The following is a 14,088-nucleotide window of genomic DNA, read 5'->3' on the forward strand; positions in this document are numbered from 1 at the left end:
TTGGGGAAAATAATCTTTTTCGATTTAAACAAAAAACTAACACGGTCAAAAATGTTCGTACTCCAGTAGCTTTAAAATGATCCCCACAAGTGGTAAATCAGAAAAGAATCGTAAAATTTTAAAAGTTGGAATTTCTGTCCCCGTGGCGAACATTACTGAAGGGAGATTCTTGTAAAATGGTGCCGATTTTTTGCTATTTCAAGCTACGAGAATCTTGTGGAATTGACAAAGTCAAAATGACGCAACGGTGTCACCATCCTCAGCATTCCACCACGAACTGACAGTACAGATGTGCAGTTACGTATCGATGAAGTGAATCACAGTCACCCGTGTTCTATTCCGCTCTGCACCTATGTGCCCCATTCTCGATGAAAATGTAATGATGAGCTCTCCTCGAATTTTGGTGGGCCGTGTATTGCCGACTCTGTTACTTGTGTTTTTAACGTCAATAACAGATGCGCTCTTAAATGTGCTCGTGTTGTTCCCATTCACAAGGATGGTTCGAAAAACAATGTTAACAACTATAAGCCAATTTCTATTTTCCCCTTCCTCTCTAAAATCCTGGAAAGGCATGGGTACATTGGCCTTTTGTTCTAATTTGCATGTGAATCATTTGATTGTTGAGTCCCAATCTGGCTTCAGAGAACATCACTCATGTCACACTGCCCTGATTCAACTGACGGATCACCTTCTTTCGAACATAGATTCTGGTCTCTTCAATGGTTTATTGTTTTTGGATCTACGTAAGGCTTTTGATCTGGTTGATCATGATATTCCTATAGATAAACTCGCTATTTATGGTGTTTTCGGGTCATCTCTCCGTTGGTTTCGCTCCTACCTGGGAGACAGAACTCAGCTTGTTCACTATCTTGGATGTGAGTCGGACGTCTTGCCAATTGTTAATGGCGTCCCTCAAGGGTCTATTCTCAACGCTCTACTTTTTTTGATTTCCATCAACGACCTTCCTCTTTGCCTTAATGCGGGTGAGTTAGATATGTTCGCTGACGACCAGACTTTGTGTGTTTCAGGTAATAGTGTTGGGATGTTGATGTCGAGGACTTATGTAAGAAATTTTCTATCAGAATCGGTATCCCTCGCAAACTACGTCCATTTACCGCTACAATATACACTTTTGGTTGTGTACAATGCACTGTTCCTTTCTTTGATAAATTGTTGCACTGTTTGGGGGCAATACTTCGAAGTCAAGTCTTCACCGTATTTACAAACTCTAGTAGAGGGCTGGAAGAGTAATTTTAGTGGTTGACATGAGTGTTCCCTCACGAACTATCTTTTTAACTTTGCACTGGTTGCCGATTGACCTACCTATTGTCGATTGCACTGCGTTATTGACATTCAAATCATTGAATGGCATCGCAACCCCCTTATTTGACTGACGTTTTTCATCGAATTTCATGGAACACCCGTAATACCAGTCATGGTCATTTGTATCTTGAAAAGGTCAAGACTGCCACGGGTCAAAAGTCGTTCTCTTTCCGCGCCCTGCAAGTACTTGGAACATAATTCCCCTTCCGATTAGAAACAGCTCAACTACGTCTAATTTTAAAGTAAAGTTGCATGATTATCTTATGATGCAGTTTACAAATGAGGGTTCAGATTTAAATCAATTTATTTTTGTGATGTAATGACGATGTTACTCATCCTTATTTTGAACACTTGCTGAATGTACATGTACATTGTATTTGCAATTTATCCGCATGTACTTTTTTTCGAGCTCTCAGAGGGCTCTGATGTAAATTACAATTTGATTTGTAACTCAGACTACCCTATAATGAATGAGGCGAGTGGGGCTTTTTTCTGTCAACTTCCAAACCGATAACAACAAAATGACTGTTTTCCCTTTTCCCTATAACTCTTTGGGTGAAAGGTGAAACGTTACTTTACTCACCTGATGATGAGGTGTCCAACTTTGAGGGATCTGGGCTCCAGTTCCGCTGTGTACAAGACAACCAGGTAGGCGACAATTGCCGACGCCGTTAGGGCAACAAATAGACGTGGCGACAAACATCGCCAGTGAGACGGCGGCTTCCCCGCTTTCATGATATTGAAAGTATCTGTTCGCTTGACGAGGAAAGTATCTCTTGAAATAAAACCAACAATAAACCCTATTGGCATGTAGTTTTCACCAAGAAAGAAATAAAACACACTATTTAAATTCTCAAGTTTGGATAAACCTGACTGAATCGATCGTCCGTAAACGTCGCCCTCTGACCTGACTGTAACTGTAGTAAACATGGAACGACACTTTTTCCATATTTGGTAACCTGCTCGTTCCAGCTGTTTTCGGAAAGTTCCAGTCAGGTGGTGTCCGAGGGGTGCGTTCGAGAATGCGCAACTTACGCTGGTGTCGCGCAACAGCCTGAGCGCGTTCCTGCGTGCACGGTTTTCATCTCCTGTAATTTTGAAATATGACATTATTCGGCAATCTTCCAAGTCATGTGAAAAATTTGCGCTTCAATCCAATAGTTTATGAAAGACTTCGTATTAACCCGTATTAACGGTTTTTTAGATCTGCTATTCTGGAATATTTTGGGAAAAACTCTTTATACGGTAACTGGCATTAAGGCCTATAACACCCCAGATACTCATTTCTGGTTGCGATTCGCAAGAATACATCTCCTGACGAGAAAATAGATACGTCTAGTCCCGACCGAATCGACAAAAGTGACGTCAGAGGGTAGTATTGAAAGACTGTTTCCCTAAGGAAATAGTTTTTTGCCAAATTTGGAAAAGTGTCCGGTCACATGACCATACGCGTAGTGTTGTCTGCAGTTTTGAAGCAGTAGCGGATGAATGAGCGCCCGGGATGAGTGACGAGCCTCTCTCTGAAACAGCAAGATTTGCTATTCCTACAGCGCATAGGAACTTGAACAGTTCATCGACGAAAAAGAGAAAAAAGTTTAACCATATATGTTGCTAGATATGCTTAGAATATTTTTGTAAAGACATTGGTGCTACTGTTACCGCTGTGGGGGAATCGCCGAGTAAACTTGTTTATTGTTGCGGTGACTAATATCAAAACACATTAGAAACCATAACATAATACAACATGAGCGTGTGGCGTGTTATAAACACCTATAATATGGTCTTCATTCGGGCTATGGCGCCCGTTTTCCATCCCTAGTGGCCGTGTGTTATCAGAAACACGGCGCTATACCCTCGGCCTATGGCCTCGGGGAATAGCAATGTGTGTCTAGTAACGCACAGCCCTCGGGGTAATAAACGGGCGCTATAGCCGTCATGACCATGTGGTAGGCGTTTGTTGTAACGCACCACATGCTCATTCCGTGCCGCGATTCGCCAGAATACGTCATGTGACGAGAAAATAGGTACGTCTGGTCCCAAAAAGTGACGTCAGAGGGTATTTTTGAAAAGCTATTTCCCAACTGAAATAGTTTTAACCAAATTTGGAAAAGTGCCCGGTCACGTGACCGTAGTGTCGTCCGCAGCTCTTAAACAATGGCAGGTGACGAGAACGTAATGTGCGCCCGGGATGAGCGACAAGCCTCGCTCTAAAATAGATATATTTTCCATTCCAGCCCGTAGGAACTTGAACAGCTCACAGACCAAAAAGATTAAAGTGTAACCCTGGATGTTGCCTAGGTATGCTTAGAATATTTTTGGAAGAAAGTGGCACTGTGTACTTCTGTAACTCGAACTGCTGTAGAAATATCGCCAAGTAAACTTATGATGGATTGCTGAGGTGCAAAATATCAAAGCACATTAAAAATTATTACACCTCACGTATTATCCAGGTACTGCGATTGGCTGAGCCTCACTCACGTGATATAGACCAAAAAGTGATAGAACATGGTTTTGGTGATATAACCCTGTCACGCGCGCTGATAAAGCCCTGTCAGGGTTGCCCTAAAACGAAGGGGGAAGGGGGATACGAAGGGCTTATGACCCTAAAACGAAGGGGGAAGAGGGTTAGGGTGGGATTATGATATTCACATTCTATGTAGATAAAACTTGGATAACACTATGCAAAAATAAAAAATTGTCCTATGATAAAAATATGAAAAAGAGAAATATTATAGTCACACTTAAGGGATTTATGTTTGTGGACAAGACGGGTGGCTTTATGTACAATTCAATATACACAAGAATCATATGCATGATCAATAACTATCACTGAAGCAGTGAAGTGGGATATGATATTCATAGTAATAGAAGAAGACACTTTGATAGCCATATGCAAAAATGAAATATTGTCTATACAATTAAGGGACTAATGTTATTGGGTGACCCCGGGGGGAGCGGGCTTACGTACAATACAATTATATACAGGAAGTCACGCCATGCTTAAGGCAGAGCCTATAACTATCACTGAAGCCATGAAGAGGGACATGATATTCACAGTGTAAGTAGAAAAAAAGTTTGATAAATAAAAGCTAAAATGAAATATTTTTCTCACGCTTAGGGACCGTCTCAGATTGTCGCAGAAGTTCAAGAAACGAAATTCCTTCGTTTAGATCAACCCCCCCCCCCCCTAAACGAAACTTCAAAAGTGCGAAATGCCTGAGAGTACAATGTTGCATTTTGCTATAGCTACTAAAGACGTATTCCCGTTGCCACATTACAATTAAAGTAATCGATCAGATTTGAGTACTAACAGGGCATTTTACCGCATAAAAGTTTCATTTTATTTTACTTTCCCTCTTTGCATCTCTTGTGCTGTTCTTTGTCTTTGTGAACACGCAATTTGTATTTGGTAGGGGCGGTAAATAAGCGAGAAACTTTGACAAGGGGGCCCAGGCATGTTCAATCATATTAAAACGACTATGACAAGGTTCATAACATGTGAGAATAAAGACATAGTGGTTAGAGCAGACGCTTATAAATAGCACTCTTTTAAAAAAATGATACGTTTTGTCTTTGTATGAAATGTTTAGGATACAATGTTACTATCGGAAAATTGTGTTTGGGGCACAAACGAGATGGAAACAGTTACAAATTTGTTGGCACGAGTATGCAGTTTTTCTTTAATTTAAAATAAACACACGAAAACTTGTGATCACAAAATAAAAGTGCGAAAGTGAAGTTCACTAATTCAATGGAGGTCAAACCCCCTCCCCCTAAACGAATGAATTTCGCTTTTTGAGTGAACTTCAGCGACAATCTGAGACGGTCCCTTAAGGGACATATCTTTTTGCACTAGGGGATTGTGTACAATGCAATCTTAAAGTACTACCATTATACAGATCGGGGGCTCTATAACTATAACTGATGCAACGAAGGGAGCATGATATTCTCAGAATTAATATTGAACACATCGACAACAACATTCAAAAATGAAATATTGTCCTAAGGCATAAGGCACTTTAATGCTATAGGACGAAGGGGGAGGGGACTTAGTATATAATGTACAATGTACAGACACAGGAATATTACAATTAAGCCCCTTGACCACAGGCGGTCCAAACACTATTAATAAGCTTATTATTGAGTTTTTCTCACTTTTCTCTATCAGTTCTTCTCCTTTTCTTCATGCTCTGACTGATCGTAGTAAATAAAATAAATGACTATATAGCCTAACCTATAGCCTCTTGACTCTTTATTTATTTTACACCTCATTACAAGGACGTTTATCTCTCATATACACACATCTTGTAATTAATTAGTCAACATGACTAATTATGCTAATCCTTTGTTTTATCAGGGATTTTATAGGTTAGTCAACATCGCGAAAGATAGGAACGGTTACTAAAACGGTTACACGCAATGTTGACCAACCCGTGACCTTCAACGAAAGTGGGACCACGTACAACTGAAACCGCTGTGGAAACATCGCCTAGTAAACTTGTCAAAATGGATTGTTGCGGTGCAAAATATAAAAACTATATAACAATACAACATGAGCATGTGGTGTGTTATAAAACACTATAGCCTGGTCTTTATTCGGACTATAGCGCTCGTCTATTACCCCTCGTGGCCGTGTGTTACCAGAAACACATCGCTATACCCCTCGGCCTACGGCCTCGGGGAATAGCGATGTTTACTATGGTAACACACGGCCCCTCGGGGTAATAGACGGGCGCTATAGCCCTCATGACCAGGCAATAGGTGTTTACTAGCATACATGTCAGGTTACAATCAAATTTGAAGAAACTTTATAGCAAAGAGTTAAATGTTGAACTTTTTGCATTTCTATGGGTGATTTTCTTTCTTTATGAATGGCTTCGATCCCTTGCGTAACATTTAGGAGGGTTCATTGTGTGCGGTTCAAAGAGGCCGTTCTAACTATCCATTGTCATCTCGCTACTGTCTATGCCGAGGCTTATTGAGATCATGAGGGTAGACGCATACTTCCATTGTTTATAACTCGGCAAAATTCTGACGCGATGATGGCGATGTCATCATACCCTTGAGCATGGAGGTATAGTAGCGCAAGTACCACTTATACTTCCATGGCCTGAGCATGGTACACAATGAGAGCGTCAGAAACGCCAAGTTATAGACAAATGCCCATGCAGCGACTAGTACAGAAGGCTACGAAATTCATTCCAGACTCCGCAATGCATGAATAAAGGTTGCCTGCAATCGAAATGATTGTGCCATGAAGTCATGGATGTAAAAAATGGACACCCATGATTAAGTGTACGTCGGCCTTTTTCCGAAAGTTGTTCAAGTTGCGGGGTGTGTATAATAACTTTCCCAGGTCGGGAAGTCTTCTCGGAGAAGTCAGTCTTAACCTATGGACTGACTACATGTATCACTGTATAGAGGACACTTAATGGGAGATATGTTGAATGGGCGTATATCGCCGACGTATATGGCATGACCAAATGAAAACTACCGTATTGAGGTGCGCCACTTTACAAGCGCTATCCCGTCATGTATTGTACTAGCCCCTGCTCTTACAGATTTTACCGCCACCTCTGGGCAAGAAATCTCGACATACCTCGATCACTGCTCGGGGCTGTTGTTGTCCACACTCACCGTCCGGTGGAAAACTCAACCTTCTCTCTACACGGTCACATACAGTGACTAAAGAATTGTCTCTTTTGACGGCGAGTGCATGAATAAAAAATCGTTGTAGCTTGGTGTCTCATCTCTCGTGGTTATGTAATTACTCTTTACAAAAACGTGCTATTAAAATGCCTTTTCTACTGTTGAAAAAGCACCCAAAGCGCTGTATTCCAAATCACAATAAGATATACACTTTTGAGTTACTCGCTCTCAGGTTAAAGTTTGATGATTTTGATCTGTTTGGATTTTGCAAGAGGACTAACGACTCTGACGTTGGTGGGGGGGGGGGGTGAAATAAACATGACACTCTTCATTTGAAACTGGATATTGTGAAGAACACGTAACTTTCTGGCGCTTCTACATTACAAACCCGTCTCTTAGTACGCTTCACATTCAATATTCTAAAATGCCGCCTTTTTAAAATTTTGATCATTCCCTTTCGCCATTTCAAAGGCATAAACAACCTTTCATGGTTTACAAAGCTGGGACAAAATCAGTTACCTCAGGACAATTTCAAGTTCAGCTAAAGTAGTTTACCGGTATATATGCCGATGCCAACTTTACGCGTTATGACTAATGGGATATGTTAGTGTTAAAGTATAGGAAGAAAACGTAATTCTCTTTTACGGTACTGGGCCCCTTGTTAACCATGGCATTTCGGCATAATTTTGTGATATTGTCAGTTTTGGAGTAAAAAGGGATTCAGAGGGACGAAAACAAATCATATCGAGTGATGCTTACACAAATTGCAACAACTTCCAAGTTCAAATACAGTTCACGGCTCAGCAGTTACGATAATGCTAAAATCCTCGACTTTTTTCCTCTTCAGAAGTTTTGTGAGGATCCACGTCAACAGGCTGACCACTAATTCAGCGTCGCACCACAGTCCCCTGTGATCTATTCCGCTCTTGGACTATGCGCCCCATAGACCGTACGTGTGTACGTGTCTCGCTTATGTCACAGGGCGTTGTCTACATGTCCGTCCAAAGGGGTGGGTAGGTGTTTCGTTGTATCGCTAATAAAGATATATTCTACCAACCTTTGGTGTTTCGGTCTTAACTTAGCACTGCCCTTGACAATCTTGCGTATACGTTTTATCAACATGCTGCGTCTATTATCTGATGAGTTTGAGTGCCTAATTAGCCAAAGTAATCAAGGGTAAATTACTAATCTGTGGACGCTCTCACAAGATTATCACCGGATTAAATTTGACAAAGTCAACAACGAACGCACCAGCAAGGTATAACTGAAGACAGTTATACCTTGCTGGTGCGTTCGTTGTTGACTTTGTCAAATTTAATCCGGTGATAATCTTGTGAGAGCGTCCACAGATTAGTAATTTACACTTGATTACTTTGGCTAATTAGGCACTCAAACTCATCAGATAATAGACGCAGCATGTTAATAAAACGTATACGCAAGATTGTCAAGGGCAGTGCTAAGTTAAACCGAAACACCAAAGGTTGGTAGAATATATCTTTATTAGCGATACAACGAAACACCTACCCACCCCTTGGGACGGACATGTAGACAACGCCCTGTGCTTATGTACACACGTCTATGGGTCGAATAGTCCCAGAGCTGAATAGCTCACGAGTGACTGTGGTCGCACCCATGTTGGTGGAGGGACTATGCGTGGTTGTAGTCAGCGAGGAAGAAGAATGACATTTTCGCTGAACAATGCTGAGTAATTAAAGAGTCTTTGTTTTCTCCACAGTGTTTGAGTGTTGAACTCGGGTGTGGCGAAGTGTAACATAGCCCAGTGTGTCACGGAGGAGTGTAGAGTGTCAAGTTAAGGGAGCTTTCAGTAATTACAGGGGGTGGACCGGGGGAATTGGGGGGGTCACTTTTTATAAACCTATCTTAGGGGGAGGGTCACCTTTGACAGAAGCTGATTTTATGGCCAAAACTTTGATTGTCAATGTGATATTTCCTGAATAGGAAATCACCAACAAAATACGTACATATTATAGCCAGCCATGCATAGTAAATTGACATTTCAGTGAATAATCGAGCATACATAAATGCACAGATTTATGTAATTTTTGTACTGAAAAAAAATTATTCATAGTTTCATCATAGACCGCAGTGCATAGTGAATTGACATTTCAGTGAAATTCCAAAATCAAATTTCTTGCACAACCATAGACTTGTAACCACTCTAGTCTAATCAAGAACAATAATGTAAATAATCAAGCTTACATATTCATAGTTTCATCGTAGACCGCAATGCATAGTGAATCGACATTTCAGTGAAATTCCGAAATCAAATTTCTTACACAACCATTGACTTGTAACCACTCTAGTCTAATCAAAAATAATAATTTTAATAATCAAGCATACATAAATGCACAGATTTATCTAATTTTGTACTGAAAAAAATTATTCATAGTTTCATCATAGACCGCAAATTAGTTAATCGACATTTCAGTGAAATTCCAAAATCAAATTTCTCACACAACCATTGACTTATAACCACTATAGTCTAATCAAGAAAATTAATATCAATAATCAAGAGTACACAAATGCAAAGATTTACCTATTTTTGTATTGGAAAATACTTTTCATAATTTCATCATATACACCATGGATAGTGAACCAACTTTTTAGATGAAATTCAGAAATCAATTCTTGTACACAAATGCACATTTTACTTCCCTATTCAAGCAAAGTACATTTAAATACATTATCAAACATATATAAAATACAGATATAGCATGTTTTGTGGGCGTAAATTGTCAATAATTTGCCTGATAGACTCCATGTATTATGATTTGATATTTTTGGATGAAGCACTAAATCAGCTACATCTTGCCTTATTATAGTTTCACAAAATATGGTGACCCTCCCTCAAATGTATGAAATACCATATCTCTTAATTAAAAAATTCTTGTGTGATAAATTGCGACTGTCCCTCCAAAACACCAGCCCTCCCCTCTGTAATTTGTCCCTAACATAACAATTGAACTAATTGTTATGTTAATTAGCTGATACTGTTTTAGTTATTCCTGCAGAACCGCAGTGGTTGGGGGAGGGTCAAATTTTAGAATGTCAGACAAGGGGGAGGGTCACATTTTAGACAGGAGGATAGGGGGGAGGGTCACATTTTACGAAATTCCCCCGGCCCACCCCCTGTAATTACTGAAAGCTCCCTAATTGCGCCGAGCCCATGGCTTTTGTTGCTGTCAAATGGGCACGGTTTGGTGGAGGGACCGTTAGGAGAGCATGGCAAAAACAGCACGCAGATCAGACTATGTTCTGTCTCCACGGTGTCGTGGGACTATGTTTTTGTGAGGCCGTTCGCTGAAGACTGTGGAAGAGTTAGATCACATTCCTCTTCGTCGTAAACTGCACGCCTCTTTACGGCAACAGCTTAGCGCTACGTAGGTCAGCGGAGCGGAAGTAATGCTCTGGCTCGCGAGAATGACAGTTCCCGGATCGCAGTCTTCAAAGCAAAGGGACTGTCACTGTCACTGATAAGATGTAAGTCACTGTTCATGCACCGTAATATTCCATGTTTCCCGGTATGTTGGCCATGAACACACCCTGGTGTATTATGAGAATGTGTATTGACATGAACATACTCCACCATGATGTGAATGCATGTTTTGATAGGCGTCGAACAGATACATATGATGTCTAAAAATTAATTTTCACCATTAAAACCGGAAAATCTATAGGATGTTGATTACATAGCATAACGGAGCAACGATTTTATTCATGGGCGATAGGCCTAGGCTTTGGAGAGAGAGAGAGAGAGAGAGAGAGAGAGAGAGAGAGAGAGAGAGAGAGAGAGAGAGAGAGAGAGAGAGAGAGAGAGAGAGAGAGAGAGAGAGAGAGAGAGAGAGAGAGACGAGACAGACAGACAGACAGACAGACAGACAGACAGACGACACAGGGAGAGACAAAGAGCGGCAAAGAGAGTGTCAGAGAGGGACCGTTACGTTTGACGGTAAAATAGTGCAAAGTATATCATTCACGTTCCGAGGGACCGTGTTCTGTCACACAGGGACCAAGAATAAGGCTTTTGTTAAAGTCAGTCAATATTTCAGTATAGCAGTCCTAAAGAAGACATCGATCTATGTTACTGACATTTGAAAAAAAAACGGCTTTACCTGACTGATGCAACAATGGATGTCTACTTTATCAAAAACAGAACCCCGCAGAACGCGATTAAACAGCACGATGCTTCAAACTTTGTGGCCGAAATACTCATGCCAAAGTTGTGCGAATATCGAGGTACCACACATCCCCAAGTAGAGAATTGACTGCCAGAGGTTCTGTGTACGCAACTTGAAACAGTCAGTTACCGTGACGTTGGGTGACTGTTTAGTAAACACCCGTTACCTACTGTGTTGCTACTGGTATTCCTTACTTTTTTATCTCCGTGCTTCTGCTAGTGCCCCGATCCATGGAGGTAAAAAAATCTTTTTATTTACCTCCATACCCTATCTGATAAAATCAGCTCTACATGGCATTTTTCCACCTTTGGACTGTGTCTCGCTTTTTCCTCAGCTGATAGTCGCTGGCAACGTCGATCGTTATCTCGGAATCTCAAGTTTAATCAGACTGCTGGTGTACGTAGATCGGAAAGACTGTCGAAAATTCTTTGCAGGTCGAAACTGATCGTTTGTAACATGGGGGCAATATCCCGCCACCTTGGTTTATGGCGACAGAGTAATAATGTGCATCTATAAGCTAAACACTGACATTTTGCGTTGAGAATAAATGACCTCGTATGTGAAAACTCCGGCGTTTGCGTGCGCACACTCTGAGAATGGATCCATCTTCGCAAACATCTTTGCGAAACGACGTATAAGGGAGACGCCACCTACCTATTATCGAGATTCGTACTTTCTTCACGTCCGTATACTGATGTGAATTTTGGAAGATAGCTCCCGATCACATGACAAGGTGATTTTTCCACCCTCAGGGTCCGAATGCTATAGCCAATACCTTTGCGTGACTCTACATGGACGTGACTGCACAAAACGTTACGTTAACTTGAACCCGCCATACTGCTTATGATAGCCTAGAAGGCACAATGTGAGCATACAGCATTGATAATGAGTCGTTGTGTCCGGATTTGCATATCCCCGAAACAGCGTTCATTGAACCATAGACCCTAGAAGGTCTATATGATTGAACCTTTTGCATATTAAGCGAATACCGTGACCAGGCTGTCTTGCCAGAGCCATGCGAAGAAGCGTCCATTCAATTTCATCAAAACCCATAGAGAAAAGCACGGAATCTGTATCTCCCTTTGACGTTATCTGTGATATAACCCCCCCCCCAAAAAAAAAGACATGAATTTTCTAACATCGGTACCATCCGATGATTTGACAACTACACACACTGCCGTTTCTTTCTTTTTTTCATGAGCGTAATCGCGAGATACGGACTGGCTTAAGGTAGAACGCACCTCGGGGACAGAAATTCGGGCCTTCAAATTTTATCAATTTTCTTCTGACCTACCACTTGTGGGGGTTCATTTTGAAGCTATTGGCGAAAGAAAAGTTTACACCGTCTTAGTTTTTCGAAAATCCAAAATTTTATTTTTTCCCATAGAGTTAACACAGGGATGGCGGCCATTTTGAATTTCAAATATCGAGAAATTGCAAGTTATTTATCTCTCTGGTACCAAAGTTTGCACGGTGACCCCTGATTTTTATTCTTGCTTTGGTATGAGAATGGTTAAAAGTTTCACTGAGGAAAGTTTTAGCAAAAGTTTAAGTCTTTTACTTTCGAGGTGCATATTAGCTTAAAATGTGTAATCAGCAAGATACTATTGGCCAACACTGAGACAATGTTTTTTTTTTATTTACATGTTTATTTGACTTCAGTAACATTTTTTCTGTAAATTAAAAGAATAACAAACACATTTTAACTTACAATGCATGAGAATGATGTAATATTTAAGATAACACATTACGTATATTTGCGCTTGAGCTCTCTGTAAAAGTTCACTTTTTTATCACTATTTGTGATAGCATGGCCAACTTAAGATTGCTAGTATTGAATTCATGTATCGCCCATTTTCTGATTGAAATAGTTAAATTTGTCAATTCGCCCATTTTCATTTCAGCTCCTCTTACAGTGATTTTAAAATTCAATGACACTTTGAATTATGGAACAATATTTTTTTCCAAATTATTTTCAACATATTTCCATATTGGCAAAACTATACAGTCCCAATATCGGTGTTTATATGTATGACACACTTCACATGAAACGCACAAAGGAGAATAATTTTCTGACCATTAGGCACTCTATGTAATAAAAATTTCCAATGAAGAGAATGTAGCTTTGATTCTTTAGTGGTTTTCCTAAAGAGCATCCACAACTTAGAACTTGTTTTCATCAAAATTACAAACGGACAATGTTTATGGACCAACAGCAGTGTGTGGACAAAGTGTTCAAAGTTGCTACCGTTGATAGAAAGTACACCGTGACGTTTCCATTGGAAATGTTGCAGATATCATCAAAAGGGGATATGAATTTCCTGCTTTTCCTTATACAAAGATTCGTTTGGGAAAGAGGCGCTGGTTTGAGAGGGTACATGTCCTTGAGTGTTTGTGACAAGCCCTGTATTGTTGTATTTAGTTTTTGGCGTTATTTTATCACTGTTAACCGACTCTGTGATTTATTAACAGAATTCAGGAACATTAAAACCTTTGTGTCTAGTTTGTTCATACTTGTCACATTTAGAATGATTTTAAATTCGGATCAAGCATTGGATGGAATTATGACGATATGTCGTAATTATTTAACGTTTTTATCTCTCGATTGCTTCGCTTTGTTTTTGTTTATAAACCTTTTCCTTTCAAATTTAGTAAGTTTTTTTTTTATTTTATTTTTTTTTGTAATTACAAGTTGAGCTTGATTCAATGAATAAGTAAGTTAGTAAGTAAATAAATAAATAAATACACGTTTTGTCATCCAAACACCTTGCGAGAAGAACATGCGAAATAAACATTGGCATCATCTTGTACACAAGTGGACAATTTTTAAATTTCAATATCGAGATCTTGACTCTTTCCGCTTTCGGCAATTATCAAGTTTGAACTGGCCCGTATGCCCAAATCAATAGAAGGTTCG

General features: G+C 40.1%; 1 protein-coding gene across 6 annotated transcripts in view; it reads right to left on the reverse strand.

The window, feature by feature from the left end:
- The window catches only part of LOC139145422 (galactosylceramide sulfotransferase-like), a 30,747-nt gene that overhangs the window by 13,980 nt on the left and 2,679 nt on the right, over positions 1 to 14,088 (reverse strand). The window contains exons 1-2 of one of the 6 annotated variants that reach the window (XM_070716593.1): positions 11,826 to 12,023; positions 1,907 to 2,098 (exon numbers count right to left, since the gene is read on the reverse strand). The exons of 1 other annotated variant lie outside the window; for it this stretch is intronic. In XM_070716593.1, coding sequence (XP_070572694.1) covers positions 1,907 to 2,058 — 152 coding nt within the window. In that variant the 5' untranslated portion in view covers positions 2,059 to 2,098; positions 11,826 to 12,023. Of the gene's footprint in view, positions 1 to 1,906; positions 2,099 to 6,922; positions 7,091 to 11,825; positions 12,037 to 14,088 lie in introns of those variants that run through there. 4 more of the 6 variants (XM_070716591.1, XM_070716595.1, XM_070716594.1 and 1 more) reach the window with 4 other exon arrangements.

This window comes from Ptychodera flava, chromosome 12, assembly GCF_041260155.1.
Source record: "Ptychodera flava strain L36383 chromosome 12, AS_Pfla_20210202, whole genome shotgun sequence".
Taxonomy (NCBI): domain Eukaryota; kingdom Metazoa; phylum Hemichordata; class Enteropneusta; family Ptychoderidae; genus Ptychodera; species Ptychodera flava.